The sequence below is a fragment of the Ylistrum balloti genome, unplaced genomic scaffold, assembly GCF_031769215.1.
Source record: "Ylistrum balloti isolate Yb309-2 unplaced genomic scaffold, AGI_CSIRO_Ybal_v1 Utg369926, whole genome shotgun sequence".
NCBI classification, from domain to species: domain Eukaryota; kingdom Metazoa; phylum Mollusca; class Bivalvia; order Pectinida; family Pectinidae; genus Ylistrum; species Ylistrum balloti.
This window is the reverse complement of record NW_026782041.1, coordinates 860,960-879,892: the sequence shown is the minus strand read 5'-3', so window position 1 is coordinate 879,892 and position 18,933 is coordinate 860,960. Positions and strand designations below refer to the sequence as shown.

Below are 18,933 nucleotides of genomic sequence, written 5' to 3'. Positions count from 1 at the left end.
CACAATCATACAATATTCATAGGAGTCACAATCATACAATATTCATAGGAGTCACAATCATACAATATTCATAGAAGTCACAATCATACAATATTCATAGGAGTCACAATCATACAATATTCATAGGAGTCACAATCATACAATATTTATAGAAGTCAGAATCATACAATATTCATAGGAGTCAGAATCATTTAATATTCATATGAGTCACAATCATTCGATATTCTTGTTCAATAATACAAACTTTAGTTTAAAAAATAATAAGAAAAATGAAAAAAGAAAATGAAAGTCCTTTAATAATGTCAGTATATAATGATAATGAGTACATCATTGATTAGATATAAAGACAGCCTACACATTGATCATGTTCATCTTCAAAAAGGACTCGCGATTTTTCTTACTCACTAATGTCATTTTCATTTCCTATCGACATGATTTAATGACAGAGTTAATAACAACAGGACACAGTTTAACTAATCGTAATACAAATTCAACATGGATGAAATGAGAGATAAAACATGTTCATGTGGATATCACTGAAAACTACGACGTGAATAGGACCAGATGTTCTGAAAGTGTTAGTGTCTTCTGCCTATCGACGACACACGTAAACTTTGGTCAATCAAATTATTCAATGTCACGTCCAACATAAGAGACAGCGTTATGGATTGTGCATAAACTACAATAGACAGGGTCACACCAGTATAATGTTGGGACGACAAAAACGTACATAAATGTTTACCTGTACATCAAAAAGAGACTTCACAAACATGTTATTATCAACCCATAATTTAAATGAATGAAATAAATAATATTTATTTTTAATCCTTTATTCATATTGTACTTTGGAGGCTTACATTTTGCAAAACGATGGACTTAACGATGACAAAAGCTGTCAAAACTGTACAGAAATTCATCTCTTTTCATATATAAATGAATAAGTGAAATTCTATTATTTGAATACAAAATACATATATGTACCTTTATTTTCCAGCTAATCACTTCACCGATAATCCTAGCACATGACCCTCGATTGGGAGCCTAGCAACCAAGATATGAATGATTGTTTACACACTGTTCTATCTCGTGGGTTCATGTAAATAAGGTGGTGTCCGTTTTAAAATGACGAAGTATTTTTTTGAAAATATGCCAAACGTAGTTTCGATTTCGTAACCGAGGGAAAAACCACCATGTTTTTCCGCTTAACAATTTATTATGTTTCACATTACATGTATGACATACATTATTTATATGGCTGTATATTGGATGTCGTTGCCAAATCACATCGTATGTTGTGATTATGTTTCTTAATATTTTATCTGTGGAAAAGTATCACCAACATGTCATTGACAGATACAAAGACCATCGGAAATACACTTCACATACTGTTCTGTGCTTCCTTTGTATTCTTGTAACTATGACTTGAAATATACATTTGTAGACTCCCGGTACCTCTAAAAAAATATTTCATTTGAAACATATATACATAAATATAGGCTAGCTAATCAAAGACCAAGCAAAAGAATATTTCAATGACCTGAGTTTTTTAGGCGCCTCATATCTATAGCCTTAAACAGGTAAAGTTAACTTTATGGGCAAAAATTATTAAATTATTTAAAATTTCAGCTTCCATCAAACTCATTATGCTCTTTCATATTTGAAATATACATTAACAATTTCATTTGGCTATTCCTACTTCAACGAACAAAGATTCTTGACGACTTAAACACAACATTTATATTTGTCAAAAAACTATTTTGTTATCATCAACGTTAAGAAAATATTAATTATTTTTTCTCTTAACAAGATTTAATTAACACACCTCCCAGAACGCCTTAATCATTCCAATGTATTTTCTTTAATTCTAAAGCATTATACATGCATGCACTCAATTATTTTATGTACATATGTATATAATGAGTAAATTAATAAAATATTCCCTGATGTGATAAGGACTAATAATGTATGTTAATTTCATAAATAATGCATATCAGATTATATAATTCCATTAATCAATTTCATATCAAACGTTATTATCAGCAGATTTATTCTCTCGAATAAATAACAGGACAAATGATTTTAAAACATATGAAGGAAATCGTGATTCGAAGTTTCAATACAGTGACATTTCAATTAGTTAAATATATATATATTTTAAATCAAAAGCACAGCAATAAGTAATAAATATTAAAATATCACCATTTTTTTTAAAATTACAACATTACCTTGCCAACGCCATTTTGACATACTGATCAGGTAACGACGCAATGAGTTAGATAATGTAGACAATATTTTATCTAAAACATACCTCTGAGGAAGATGTGGGATGAACCTTTTTCACTTTTAACCGAGTGCGATAGTGTAATGATGATATTGGATGAATTAGGTCGCAGTGCTTGCTATTGAACATTAAACGATGGGGGCTAATTACCACTCTCGAGATTAACAGCAGTGACCTCCACATTTGGCGTTATAAAGTAATTTGGAGATTTAATATTTTTTCATCTCGTTGCTGGTGATCTCAACCACAAGGAAATAATATGATGTTACCAAGCACTAGATCCAAGGGTTGCAATAATCCTATCTCAAATGTGTGAATCGTTATTTTTTTATTACCATTTTGAGCATCTACACGTGTAATGATGTTGTCAACTGAATGCTGACATTGTTGACATAACGTTATGGAAATGTTTTAGGATACTGTATAATTATTATAAGAGGGGAAGTACTGTCAACACCTAGATTATGACAGGGAAATCTCACCCAACAAAAAGCGTCTGTAGGCGTCCAGGGTGAGACAAAATGACGCCACAAATCTGCATTCTTTAGGATTTTACTAGCTGACAACTTGAAGTAAAAATCCGCATGGTGTTACTAGCTAAAACCCCATTTGTCAGCATTCTGACACCTAGTATACCTGTAAGGAGGTCGACAGCTTCGTGTAATCCAGCTTTTCAATAGCTTTTGCTATAAAATAAAAATATTTTCAAGACCAGAATAAACTGCTAACTTTGCACATGGGATAGGTAAAAATTGTGTAATATGACCAGGTGTCTCTTTGCTCGTTATTAGATATTTGTAAAAGCGTTGCAACGGTTTATCTAAATAAGTTATTTTAGTGATCTCTTTCCTCTGGGGGCCTATATGGTACTCCAAGTTTCTCTAGAACAGATTCCTCTGTAGGAGTTGGCACTGGTGTACCCTCGAATACTTTTTCCGATCCCTGAAAAATTACAAGTCATAATAAATTCAAGTTTAGAAATTACGTTGAGTAAACTACTACTTTGCTTTCATGTTATTTTTTTATTTATTTATTTTTCATTATGTTTACTTTGATGAGTTTTCATAACTTACATTCCTAACCACTCCAACGTTAAGAGAATGTTCCGACAAAGACATTCCTTTCTTCTTTGCTAGATGTCGCAATGAACGGTTGAAATGGGCAGATCCAGTGAAATATACCAAAGCGCATGCATATTCGTCGTAGGGAACAACAATGATGTCAAGTCGTCGATGCTAAAACCAACAATTTTAACATTTAAAATAATGTCTTCAGTTTATTTTACCAACATGTCTATACATCCCCCATGACTTAGACTTTTTCCTCAGGTAAACAACGCTACCTATGTAGACTCAACGAGGAGTTTACATATTACCATAGCTACCGTTCAATGTCCCCTGAAAGTTTACATGTCGAGTATAACCATTAACCATCTTTTCTAACATTTGCAGTTCATACTCTTCATGCTACAGTATTTATCCGTACTGTTAACAATTTTACTTTACGTTTACAAACCTATCCGTCTACTATCCCACAAGTTACCGTACTTGTTTCTACAATTTTACTTTACGTTTACAAACCTATCCGTCTACTATCCCACAAGTTTCCGTACTTATCCTTTCTGTTTCTACAGTTTTACTATACGTTTACAAACCTATTCGTCTACTATCCCACAGATTACCGTACTTATCCTTTCTGTTTCTACAATTTTACTTTACGTTTACAAATGTATCCGTCTACTATCCCACATATTACCGTAATTATCCTTTCTGTTTCTACAATTTTACTTCTCGTTTACAAACCTATCCGTCTACTATTCCACATATTACCGTACTCATCCTTTCTGTTTCTACAATTTTACTTCTCGTTTACAAACCTATCCGTCTACTATTCCACATATTACCTTTCTGTTTCTATTTTACTATACTTTCTGTTTCTACAGTTTTACTTATCCTTTCTGTTTCTAGAATTTTACTTTACGTTTACAAATGTATCCGTCTACTATCCCACATATTACCGTACTTATCCTTTCTGTTTCTACAATTTTACTTCTCGTTTACAAACCTATCCGTCTACTATTCCACATATTACCGTACTCATCCTTTCTGTTTCTACAGTTTTACTTCTCGTTTACAAACCTATCCGTCTACTATCCCACAAGTTACCGTACTTATCCTTTCTGTTTCTACAGTTTTACTTCTCGTTTACAAACCTATTCGTCTACTATCCCACAAGTTACCGTACTTACCCGTCTATTCTCCCCTGGCAGTTTACATACTCCTAGGTACTTCTTTTGATTTCCGTCATCCTCAGATGTCACAAGATCATCTGTGAGAAAACCTAAAACAAACATGATTTACTTCAATATCTAGAGTGTATTAATCTTGTTATTTTATTATTCAGCTTGTATGAGGCTAGGGAAAGGTTGTAAAAAAATAAGCAAAGTGCACATTTGAATAAAAATTATGATTAAGTAGATTGGAGCGAAATATTTAATTAAACTTCATCATATAGCTGTTAACGTCCTTCGCAGATTCGTCAGTGAAAGCTATTCTACAGTAAACGTGTTATCTCCCCTCTACCAATACTAACTTGTTGAAAGCGTCTAAGGAACTAAACTGATATATTGATATCTAATAGTGAGAAATATGCTGCTGAAGATCTCACACTTTCCTACTCGTGTGTTGTGTAACATTTTTGAGTGATATATAAAAGTCTGTGAAGTATAAAATGTGTACATTTAACATTTTATTCGATGTCGAATGCGGACTATGATATAGATTTAAAAAAAAACGTATTGTACGATAAACATTTTTTCATTTATCCTCTTGGCTGAGACTTTGAAGTCGAAGTTTTCAGATCGATATAAACGTCCTTGATAAGTTGTCTCTTATTCAATTAGCTTTGTTCGTGTATTGCTTCAGCAGACAAATACTGCTTTAGCAGACATGCGTTTTTTTTCAGAAGCAGACATGTAATGTTTCAACAAAACTGTATTAGTTCAGAAGAAGATATGTACTGTTTCAACTGTACTACTTCAGAAGCAGAAATGTCTTACTGTTGCAACAGACATGCATTACTTAGGCTGAAATGCACTGCTTTAGCAGACATGTATCACTTCATAAGACATGTATTTCTTCAGAAGCAGACAAGTATTGCTTCAACAGACATGTAATACATCAGTAGACATGTATTATTTCAGAAGACATGTATTACTCGAAAAGACATGTATTACTTCAGAAGACATGTGTTACTTCAGAAGACATATATTACTTCAGAAGAAGACATGTATTACTTCAGAAGACATGTATTACTTCAGAAGACATGTATTACTTCAGAAGACATGTATTACTTCAGAAGACATGTATTACTTCAGAAGACATGTATTACTTCAGAAGACATGTATTACTTTTGAAGACATGTATTACTTTAGAAGACATGAATTACTTCAGAAAACATGTATTACTTCAGAAGACATGTATTACTTCAGAAGACATGTATTACTTCAGAAGAAGACATGTATTACTTCAGAAGACATGTATTACTTCAGAAGAAGACATGTATTCCTTCAGAAGACATGTATTACTTTAGAAGACATGTATTACTTCAGAAGACATGTGTTACTTCAGAAGACATATATTACTTCAGAAGAAGACATGTATTACTTCAGAAGACATGTATTACTTCAGAAGAAGACATGTATTACTTCAGAAGACATGTATTACTTCAGAAGACATGTATTACTTCAGAAGAAGCCATGTATTACTTCACCAGAAGACATGTATTACTTCAGAAGATATGTATTACTTCAGAAGATATGTATTACTTCAGAGGAAGACATGTATTACTTCAGAAGAAGACATGTATTACTTCAGAAGAAGACATGTATTACTTCAGAAGACATGTATTACTTCAGAAGACATGTATTACTTCAGAGGAAGTCATGTATTACTTCACCAGAAGACATGTATTACTTCAGAAGACATGAATTACTTCAGAAGATATGTATTACTTCAGAAGACATGTATTACTTCAGAAGACATGTATTACTTCAGAAGAAGACTTCAGAAGAAGACATGTATTACTTCAGAAGAAGACATGTATTACTTCAGAAGACATGTATTACTTCAGAAGACATGTATTACTTCAGAAGACATGTATTACTTCAGAAGAAGACATGTATTACTTCACCAGAAGACATGTATTACTTCAGAAGAAGACATGTATTACTTCACCAGAAGACATGTATTACTTCAGAAGAAGACATGTATTACTTCAGAAGACATGTATTACTTCAGAAGACATGTATTACTTCAGAAGACATGTATTACTTCAGAAGAAGACAGACAGAAGAAGATATGTATTACTTCAGAAGATATGTATTACTTCAGAAGAAGACATGTATTACTTCAGAAGAAGACATGTATTACTTCAGAAGATATGTATTACATGTATTACTTCAGAAGAAGACATGTATTACTTCAGAAGATATGTATTACTTCAGAAGAAGACATGTATTACTTCAGAAGACATGTATTACTTCAGAAGACATGTATTACTTCAGAAGAAGACATGTATTACTTCAGAAGACATGTATTACTTCAGAAGAAGACATGTATTACTTCAGAAGACATGTATTACTTCAGAAGAAGACATGTATTACTTCAGAAGATATGTATTACTTCAGAAGAAGACATGTATTACTTCAGAAGAAGACATGTATTACTTCAGAAGACATGTATTACTTCAGAAGAAGACATGTATTACTTCAGAAGAAGACATGTATTACTTCAGAAGAAGACATGTATTACTTCAGAAGAAGACATGTATTACTTCAGAAGACATGTATTACTTCAGAAGAAGACATGTATTACTTCAGAAGAAGACATGTATTACTTCAGAAGACATGTATTACTTCAGAAGAAGACATGTATTACTTCAGAAGATATGTATTACTTCAGAAGAAGACATGTATTACTTCAGAAGAAGACATGTATTACTTCAGAAGAAGACATGTATTACTTCAGAAGAAGACATGTATTACTTCAGAAGACATGTATTACTTCAGAAGAAGACATGTATTACTTCAGAAGACATGTATTACTTCAGAAGACATGTATTACTTCAGAAGAAGACATGTATTACTTCAGAAGACATGTATTACTTCAGAAGAAGACATGTATTACTTCAGAAGACATGTATTACTTCAGAAGAAGACATGTATTACTTCAGAAGATATGTATTACTTCAGAAGAAGACATGTATTACTTCAGAAGAAGACATGTATTACTTCAGAAGACATGTATTACTTCAGAAGAAGACATGTATTACTTCAGAAGATATGTATTACTTCAGAAGAAGACATGTATTACTTCAGAAGAAGACATGTATTACTTCAGAAGAAGACATGTATTACTTCAGAAGAAGACATGTATTACTTCAGAAGACATGTATTACTTCAGAAGAAGACATGTATTACTTCAGAAGAAGACATGTATTACTTCAGAAGAAGACATGTATTACTTCAGAAGATATGTATTACTTCAGAAGAAGACATGTATTACTTCAGAAGAAGACATGTATTACTTCAGAAGATATGTATTACTTCAGAAGATATGTATTACTTCAGAAGAAGACATGTATTACTTCAGAAGATATGTATTACTTAGAAGAAGACATGTATTACTTCAGAAGACATGTATTACTTCAGAAGATATGTATTACTTCAGAAGACATGTATTACTTCAGAGGAAGTCATGTATTACTTCAGAAGAAGACATGTATTACTTCAGAAGATATGTATTACTTCAGAAGAAGACATGTATTACTTCAGAAGACATGTATTACTTCAGAAGAAGACATGTATTACTTCAGAAGAAGACATGTATTACTTCAGAAGATATGTATTACTTCAGAAGAAGACATGTATTACTTCAGAAGACATGTTTTACTTCAGAAGACATGTATTACTTCAGAAGATATGTATTATTTTTGAAGACATGTATTATTTCATCAGACATGTATTACTTAATCATCAGACATGTAGTTATTCAAGATGTGAGTTTGAATATATTCTATCATAATGCCGGGGACAACATAATTAGAAAACAACGAGTATATTTTTAATAATGGATATCAACCGTGTTATCCTTGGTAGGTCATCACATCATAACCGACAGCGACACTAAACCATATCAAGATAATTCCAAGTTTCCAAGTCTATGCTGTCCTTAGACCGATCCTCTTCCCTATAAAAAGTCTATCCTGTCCTAAGACCGATCCTCTTCCCTATAAAAAGTCTATTCTGTCCTAAGACCGATCCTCTTCCCTTATAAAACAAGTATATTCTGTCCTAAGACCGATCCTCTTCCCTTATAAAACAAGTATATTCTGTCCTAAGACCGATCCTCTTCCCTATAAAAAGTCTATTCTGTCCTAAGACCGATCTTCTTCCCTATGAAAAGGTCTATCCTGTCCTAAGACCGATCTTCTTCCCTATGAAAAGGTCTATCCTGTCCTAAGACCGATCCTCTTCCCTATAAAAAGTCTATCCTGTCCTAAGACCGATCCTCTTCCCTATAAAAAGTCTATCCTGTCCTAAGACCGATCCTCTTCCCTATAAAAAGTCTATCCTGTCCTAAGACCGATCCTCTTCCCTATAAAAAGTCTATCCTGTCCTATGACCGATCCTCTTCCCTATAAAAAGTCTATCCTGTCCTAAGACCGATCCTCTTCCCTATAAAAAGTCTATCCTGTCCTAAGACCGATCTTCTTCCCTATAAAAAAGTATATTCTGTCCTAAGACCGATCCTCTTCCCTATAAAAAGTCTATCCTGTCCTAAGACCGATCCTCTTCCCTATAAAAAGTCTATTCTGTCCTAAGACCGATCCTCTTCCCTATAAAAAGTCTATCCTATCCTAAGACCGATCCTCTTCCCTTATAAAACAAGTATATTCTGTCCTAAGACCGATCCTCTTCCCTATAAAAAGTCTATCCTGTCCTAAGACCGATCCTCTTCCCTATAAAAAGTCTATCTTGTCCGAAGACCGATCCTCTTCCCTATAAAAAGTCTATCCTGTCCTAAGACCGATCCTCTTCCCTATAAAAAAAGTCTATCCTGTCCTAAGACCGATCCTCTTCCCTATAAAAAGTCTATCCTGTCCTAAGACCGATCCTCTTCCCTATAAAAAAAGTCTATCCTGTCCTAAGACCGATCCTCTTCCCTATAAAAAGTCTATCTTGTCCTAAGACCGATCCTCTTCCCTATAAAAAAGTATAACTATTAAGACACCTTGCACTAATTGGCCTTCCCCTACCTTTCTCATGTATAGTTACAGAGATACCTGGAACTATTAATATATTATTGATATAAACAGTAGGGAGATTTAACACACGTTCGATTCTGAATAATGTGATTAATGTATGTATCATGGTAATTAGGATTCCGCACTTACTCAAATCACTATCATATCAAGTGCAGTCAGCACAATGGATAACCTTTTACCGGAACTTCCCTCGACTGATTGTTCAAGAGAACAGATCTGAATATCTGTTATTGAGTAATGTAGTGAAAGTAAGTGGAAAAAGGCTTCATTTCAAGGTTCTGTTTAAATATTTATTCTCTATTTCTATCATTAAATAAAGTCACATAACAAAAATCCAATGCTAAACAATAACAATCTGGTTGAAACAAAGCACTTGTTGCGTCATCATAAAGAACTGTTTGTATTGATACTACAGTTTTTCGATACATCTTAAATTTGATCCAATACCATAACTATGTACAATGAGTTTATGTTATATCATTAACGGTACTGCATTTAACTTACTCTACTGTTACATCCGGCTGTGAAAAATGAAGATTTTGGGGTTACGTCCGTCTACGTCAACATACGTCACAAAAGGATGGAACAAAGTGGTCACAGACACAGCGCTGTGTAATCTGTGGATCTCTGACGTACTGATGATACCGAGATTGTTTGAACAAGACATTTGTAACTATCCCTCACATTGATTGTGAACTGTAGTGAAATGTATTCGTGAAACTTCATTAATAGGAAGCAGCTGTTCTTTATATTGATGTTAATTCATTTTTGTGTAGGTCTTTTTAATGAAATCAATATCTTATATCCAAGTGAAAGATGCTTTTTGCCAATAATCGATTAGTCATTTTACACATTAGTCATATTCTCTCTATATCATACCTTGTCAGAGAAAACTTACATCTACCGACATATTGTTTTAACTTTAGATCACTATCTCTGTAAACCTTTCTTTTGTTCATATGTTGCCACAGTTTCATTGAGTTTGGATTATGATTGTGTGGATATGTTTGTATGTTCTTGTTGCTTCCTGGTGGAGGAATTGTAACTCTAGACCGTCAGAATTACATTTCAAAGTTAGTAGACAATGGGATACCGCGATGTAAATGTTTGTGAATAAAATATACGATAAGGTACATGGAATACTGATTTAAGTTGATCGGTTATTCAAAAATAATGTTTGCATGATGATGATGTCGGCAAAGACATGCGCGTTCATAGATACAAACAGGCAACTATTAAGAATTGGAGACACCTATATTTACACATGGCCAACATCTAAAAGTCATTTTTTCTTGTTTATGGATAAATCTTTGTAATATACAAAGTATTTAGTGTCAAGTGATGCCTCTTTGATGTTTCTTCGGCATTAGCTTCCATTCTGCTGACATCCTTTTGCAAACACCTTCATTTTCATTAGCATAAACTTGCAGTCCGCTTTATTTTCGTTGACATTAACTTGCAGTCCCCTTTATTTTCGTTGACATCAACTTGCAGTCCGCTCAATTTTCGTTGACATCAACTTGCAGTCCGCTTTATTTTCGTTGATATCAACTTGCAGTCCGCTTTATTTTCGTTGACATCAAGTTGCAGTCCGCTTTATTTTCGTTGACATCAACTTGCAGTCCGCTTCATTTTCGTTGACATCAACTTGCAGTCCGCTTCATTTTCGTTGACATCAACTTGCAGTCCGCTTTATTTTCGTTGACATCAACTTGCAGTCCGCTTCATTTTCGTTGACATCAACTTGCAGTCCGCTTTATTTCCGTTGACATCAACTTGCAGTCCGCTCAATTTTCGTTGACATCAACTTCCAGTCCGCTTCATTTTCGTTGCATCAACTTGCAGTCCTCTTTATTTTCGTTGATATCAACTTTGCACTTACTTTCATTTTCGTTGACATCAACATGCAGTCCCCTTCATTTTCTATCGAATCAAAATAAACACCGCACCATTAGCTGTGGCATCAACGTGCAGGCCCTTTGTTACTTGTTGAGTTTTATCAGTGTATTATTTAGCAGTAACAATGGTAGGATGGTGGTCGACCACTCCCTCTTGTTGACTAGCTCACTCCAGGATACTTGCCAAACTAATTATACTGTCTTTACGTGTTGTACAGTCATTCAATTCTTTGATAGTGTATCCTGAACATGGCAACCGGTATAATTTTTTTTAATGTTTCGTCATAATATATTTAGATATATCGATATATAATTACACATTGGCACTCTTACTGTATTCATTGTGATTTAACAAGATCATCATCATCATCATCATCATCATCATCATCATCATCATCATCATCATCATCATCATTATTATTATTTGAGTTTATTTTGCCGGGTTGATTTCTTAAAAATTTTAATGAGACATTACTTCAATGTGACTTTGAACATTTCGCAAGCCATCCCATACACGTATGCAGTGTATTAGAACTACTGTGACGTCAAATCCTAATTACATGTGTAGGTTATAAAGTGTATTCAATTATGTTCCTCCACGTAACTCTTTGCATGTTAAAAATAAAAGTATACGGACAGATTCAAGTGGAGAATGTGAAGAAAATGCTGTCAAATGCTTTTGATCTTGCTATCAGCACGGACGTAATTTAAATTAAAGATGATTTGTTTTCTTACTTTTTCATTCGCATATGCATGGTGAATATGTTGATGTTGTTTTTTTTTTGTCCCTAATGACTCAAACACCACAACACGCGTGGAAACCTAACCAAAGGAATGTAGGGGGATAAGGTAGGGACTTACTAGTGTTTATAAGTTCTCGTGAATAACCAAGAGTCCAACATATTTCATAATACACATAAATCATATTTGAGTGCCAGAGCAAAGCCAAACAAAGAATGAAACTGCATCGCACTGCTGTTTCGTCCATCACGGCGCTGATGTCAAGAGCCTACACTTTGAGATCTAAGAGGCGACTGAAGGAAATTTTAAAGTGATCGAAAGAAATGTCAAAATGTAGATGGGTAGGTGCACTTAACTCATAACTCATTAGACTGAATTATTTTCATATATCTCACGATTCCAAAGCAACGTCAAATGCAAGTTTATATTCTGGAGAGTGTGACTGTTTGAATGAATTAAAATGTGGAATATTATAAATTATACTGTGAGAGTAAATCATGTGTGTATATCATAGCTATTTGAATTATTCATTTACAATAATATAGTGTCACGCATCATAGTTTACAATAAACACATTAAAATATTGCCAAACATAATGATACTACTAACGAGACACTGTTAGAAGAGCACGGCTATCAAAATAAAAGACGTATTTTACACTATACATGTACCAGTTAAAATTTCATTTGATAAGAGGACGTCTACGCCTCATCATGAGATAAATTGATTTTGATAAAACAGAAAATGTACTCCGTTTTCTATGATATTTTACAAAAAGGACAGTCTCTTGTTCTCATGTACATTTACATATCGGTCAGTCTCTACCATAAGAGGTAGACATCCGAGTCGTAGTTGTGATAAATGGCTTCTGCAATGACGTGGAATGTATGACGTAACGCACAATTCGGGAACGTTATCAGACTTAAATAGTCTATCAGTTCGGAGTTTTTTTCCTCTACAACAGGTGACTGCAAATCACAAATTATATCCAAGGGTGAGCTGAATATATGTCACAGGGTCAACGCAGTCAGGTAATTATTGCAATTAACAGCTTTATGTCTGGCATAGAGTTATGCATCATATCTTGATGTAGTAGTAAAGTACTCAAAAGTAACAGGTAGTGATTGTAATGTATACACATTATATAGTAAATTTATAATTCTTTTACCGTCCAAAATTGACTTTTTCTCGTGCTTTACATTTATATTTGTATTCATTGACTAAAAAACCAACTTCGCCAACCTCCACACCATAATAATATGTTTTCTGTATATATAAGTCACTTTTATCTGTTGAGTATTTCTCGATGCCAGTGAAATCTTCGCTTAGGATTGATACAGTCTATCAGTATCACTTATAATGGACACAAAGATTATGTTCTTATGTAGGTAATATGTGGAGTTTTGGCTTATATATCAGCTAAATATAACAATATAAAGATATGATGGATATTTCAACACAACAGGCCAGGGAAAAATGGAAGCAATTGGAATGAATGTGTTGTATAGAGAAGAGAAAGTGAGAAAAACTATTTGTACTGGGACAAAAGAGTTTTATTTTAAGACCCTTCCATCCATGAAGAGTGATTCTACCATATTGGGCATTGAGAAGAACATTTGTAAAATTACAGTCAATTTGATCCCTTTTTGGCCACGCCCATCAGCCCCTTGGGGTCAGCGTGGGTTAATATGTGCCTAACATCAAACATTGTCATCCTATACTAACAATCTAATCATGTGTGATCTATTCCAAAGAGAAAACATACAACTATTGCTCTAAAATTTGACTTTACTATATTACCTTTAGTAAACTTTACCCCTCCCCAGGGGAGACCCTTGGATCATTGAAATTCACACTTTTGGTAGAGCGTCTTAAGACCCCTCCATCAGTGAAACGTTGATTCTACCACATTTGAGTATTGGGAAGATTTTTGGAATTTCATACAATATGACCGTTTTTGTCCACGCCCATCATCAGCCCTTTGGGTAAGACAGGGTCAATATGCCCATAACATTGAATTGTCATACTAAACTAACAATACTAACCATGTTTGCTCTATATCTGATCTATCATTGACCATACAATGCTATTATGTTGGAGTGGGCTTTGGCGATTCAATTCCCATATTATTTCAATTTTAGAGGTTTGAAGTATGCAGTGACTGTCAAATAGTCTTGAAAAGAAAAGAAAACAAAAAAATGAGTATTGATACCATTGCGTTAGCATTCACTACTCCCCCAATTTGAATAACCAAATATAGTTAGAGAGAGAGAGAGAGAGAGAGAGAGAGAGAGAGAGAGAGAGAGAGAGAGAGAGAGAGAGAAGGGGGGGGGGATCTTACACAGTCTGGCCCTCATCCCAAAAGGTATATGTAAAGGCATTTTTAATAAATGAATAAATAAATAAATAAATTTAGAGGTGGAATATCATGAAGGTGGTATATCAATAACAATTTTTTGGTAATCATAAAACTTGAAATATAAGTGTTAGGTTTATAGACGCTGGTATACATCCAAGCATCGATTCGAATTTCTAGTGAAGGTCTCGAGTAAATTTCTTCATATTACTTTCGATATCAATTTATTTAAGACACTCAAATATGTACTATATCAAACGTAATAGTTTAATGCATTGCACAATTGAAAGTATTTACGGTTACCTTGTAAGAGAAAAGTATGCTTGGTACAATTATATAATGATTTAACAAGGAAGAAGAAAAGTGGAAAATCGTATTCGACGAAAGGAACTTAGAGGAGACATATATAGAGTGGTCTAGTGTTTATATTGTGGTGTTGTAGTACAGTGGAACGGATATACCGCCTACTCGTAAACACAAACCGCATTATATAATAATGTAAATGATCGTTTTATACGACCACTGGCGTGTTATGACGGCCATGACTAAGTCATTCACGTGTATGTGGTGATGCTTTGTTATGCGGTTGGGAAGACTGAGTGTAGTATTCCCAAGGTGGTTGTAGTTCTCGTGTAAACACTATTACTGATGAAGCATGAACTGTGTTTACAACTGGACCATGCATACGAATCAGCTGCAATTAGACCAGTCCAGTGATATAATTACACTGGAGAAGCCTTTATAACGACCGATGCAATCAACACCCAACACTGCATCAAGATACACAAGTTACTTCATTTCCCATCTGTGTGGACGCAGAGGACGTTGATCAAATAACAACTTTAATAACAATTTCCAGCACATTCTCTGAGACTCTTTTCTTCAAAAGATGTAATCATTTCATTTTTTCTCACATATACTTAAGAGCCCATTTTACTTCGAACATCCACAATGCAATCAACCTGTGCGATACTTTATTGCTAATAGACATCAAATGTAATTTCGAATTATAAGTAAGCTAACAAATCTGTTCGGAGACACAGGCACTCGAGGCCAGGATATTATTTTTTAAACGTTGATTTTTGTTTTAGCACTCATGACTGACGTTATTTAAACGAAATATCAGCAGAATTCAAGTTTATGTGCCGGTTGACAAATCCGAGGTCCACGGTCATTAAAAATACACAAGGCAAGCAACTCCAGATTTTAAAAAATCGACCCCTCGCTTGGAAACTGGCTCAAAAAAAGTAGTTATGATAAGTTCCTTGTAAAACAATATGTATCCGTAGGTAGTGTGTATATTTACCTTTTATTTGGTGCATAACATTACAGGCAACGAGAAATTCACAATACGTACATGAGATTAACATCTCAATAATCGGAGATTTTATCGTCCATGTAATTATCTTTGACGGAAGTAACATGCCATTTCAAGGGCGGTCACTCCGACTTTTTGGGAGAGGAGTTCCGGATAGCACTATACCAGTGAACAGGTAAGAAAGGTTCCGATGTCATTACGCGCGTAACTTCAAAATAGATATTTTTATTTCTACAAATACATTTGTGGGGATGGAAAAATAATGGCTGGGCAAAGAAAGTCCACAGTTGCCAACTCGGATACAATATCATGGTAAGGGATTATACAGAATGCATCAAATTTCAATCAAGCTGGCGGTAATGAGAATTTTTTTTCAAAAAAAAAATAGAAAAAAAAAATCATGCAGATAATGAAAAAAGGGCGCAATTTATGAAAAATATCGTGGGGGAAATATATTAACTTAGAAATTGGAAATTAAATGATTTTTTTTCTATTTTTTTTTTAAATGCCCAGCCATTATTTTTCCATCCCCGCAAATGTATTTGCAGAAATAAAAATATCTATTTTGAAGTTACGCGCGTAATGACATCGGAACCTTTCTTACCTGTTCACTGGTATAGTGCTATCCGGAACTCCTCTCCCAAAAAGTCGGAGTGACCGCCCTTGAAATGGCATGTTACTTCCGTCAAAGATAATTACATGGACGATAAAATCTCCGATTATTGAGATGTTAATCTCATGTACGTATTGTGAATTTCTCGTTGCCTGTAATGTTATGCACCAAATAAAAGGTAAATATACACACTACCTACGGATACATATTGTTTTACAAGGAACTTATCATAACTACTTTTTTTGAGCCAGTTTCCAAGCGAGGGGTCGATTTTTTAAAATCTGGAGTTGCTTGCCTTGTGTATTTTTAATGACCGTGGACCTCGGATTTGTCAACCGGCACATAAACTTGAATTCTGCTGATATTTCGTTTAAATAACGTCAGTCATGAGTGCTAAAACAAAAATCAACGTTTAAAAAATAATATCCTGGCCTCGAGTGCCTGTGTTCGGAGACAAACATTGTCTATTTTGTTGAGAATAACAAGAAATCAATGCTAATTATTGATTAAAAGGGACTATGACAGAAAGCCAACAAATCAACAACAAGGAAAACAAGACAATAACAACAATAACGGCATTATTAACTGGAATTAAGGACGAACAAGACCATTAAAGATGATTTAATCATCCCAGGGTTCCTCTTGTAATTATGTCGGTGAACTACATACCATGAAAATCTTAAACAGACCAATATACATTTTTTTCAGTTAAGAATTTTACAGATTTTCAAGTCTCGGTGTGTTAGACATCCTTTAGATAAACTATAAAATTGCCTTCTTGTCTAATGATAAATGTGTTTGGTAGTCTATAGAAATCCCGAAACAATGCCTAACTAAAGGTGAAAAGGAGTCTAAGTACGCTACCTGAGAATGATCAATCAAGTATATCTTAAGAAATTGTGATAACAATCAATTATTGTCCAAAACCAAGATGGACGTCTGTTGGTCATTTCAAAATTGGAACAATGCACAAGGGACCCAGGGGTACTGACAAATGAAATTTGAAATCCCCCGAGTACTTTTCAAGAAAATGCGATACAAGAATGGTTTAAGAAAAAGATGGACCACATTTTTTTCAATTTTCTCCTGGTCGCCTTATTATAAATTGAACTATCATTTTGATAAAACTTTTTTTTGTTTTGTTTGATACATGTACTAGTAAAAGCGAAACAAACTAGAGCGCTAATTAAATGTGACTGCTAATCGAGATAAAAAATAGGTGAAGGAGTGTTACAATATAGCGTTAATCTGTATTAAATAGAGTATAAACTTATTTCATTTCTGGATAGCAACATTCCTGCAACCCCGACCTATGGCGGTGTTCAAATGTCGCAGCTGATTCGCTATACATGAATTTGTTCCCGTTATGGCGATTTTCACGCGAGATATCGGCAACAAACAGATAAACTTCTTAGCTGACGATAATAAGTGTAAGTTTACCTTGAATATGCTGCTATAAATATGACACATCATTATTTACAGAATGTAGAATTAGAAATTTCTCAGTTAAGTCGGTACCATTTCAAAATGAGCTAGCAAAATAATGACTTAATTATTGTAAGAAACCAATTTCGGCTGAAGTAAAATTGTCACATTCCCAGGAACCTTTCTTCTGCAAATATTTCGGTCAAGTTTAATCGAGATTTTGTTGAGATATCGATGCTTTCTTGTTTTTGTCTGTGTGTGCACAATATCACGTGAACATATCAGCAAATATGAAATTCTTCAACAAGATGATTAGATGTACATAGACCTCAATGTAATGGCCATTGGTTTGATTAAGTTATTAAATGTTTTCATCATAATTTCATGAATCGTTTAGATGTAAGTGTTAAAAACGTTCAAATATTTAATCAATTTGCTTCCTTTGTTAATGATTACTGAATGAAACATTACAACAGTATATTTTAACGATATATCATTTGGATGAATTATCAATATTTTGTGATACAGTTGAGATTTGCTGTTTGTTCATTTGAACGACCTCAGGACTTTTATTGGTCGGTTCCAATAAATCTTGATGAAGATTCCTTCTTGTGTATAAAACTCTTTAAAAATTTTATATCGTAAATTATCATAGACATTCAATTTTGGAGCTCCACTTGCTTTTAAACTTATCTTTTGATAGTTTTTTATTATTATTTTCTTCAGTTACCTTTTCCATTTCAACATTATCGACATTTACGAGTCCCATAAAGACGAAACAACTGTATGATGTAGCTTCACTAACGAGTCCCATAAAAACGAAACAGCTGTATGATGTAACATCGCTGACTTTTCCCCGAAAATCGAAACAGCTTTGTGCTGCAGCATCACTGAATGGTCACATTAAGACGAAATAGCTTTGTGCTGTAACATCACTGAAGGGTCCCATAAAAACGAAACAGCTGTATGCTGTAA

General features: G+C 34.0%; 2 protein-coding genes across 2 annotated transcripts in view; one reads left to right on the top strand and one right to left on the bottom strand.

The window, feature by feature from the left end:
• Window positions 1-2,098: 2,098 nt before the first annotated feature.
• LOC132546978 (DNA polymerase lambda-like) overlaps window positions 2,099-18,933 on the bottom strand; it is a 45,475-nt gene continuing 28,640 nt past the window's right edge. Inside the window, exons 7-9 of the mRNA XM_060210714.1 lie at window positions 4,530-4,621; window positions 3,355-3,516; window positions 2,099-3,223 (exon numbers count right to left, since the gene is read on the bottom strand). Of these exons, the coding sequence (XP_060066697.1) occupies window positions 3,116-3,223; window positions 3,355-3,516; window positions 4,530-4,621 (362 nt within the window). The 3' untranslated portion in view covers window positions 2,099-3,115. The remainder of the gene's footprint in view (window positions 3,224-3,354; window positions 3,517-4,529; window positions 4,622-18,933) is intronic.
• LOC132546977 (nuclear pore complex protein Nup107-like) overlaps window positions 16,637-18,933 on the top strand; it is a 168,064-nt gene continuing 165,767 nt past the window's right edge. The window contains exon 1 of the mRNA XM_060210710.1: window positions 16,637-16,711. The gene's annotated coding sequence lies outside the window, so the exon portion shown is untranslated. The remainder of the gene's footprint in view (window positions 16,712-18,933) is intronic.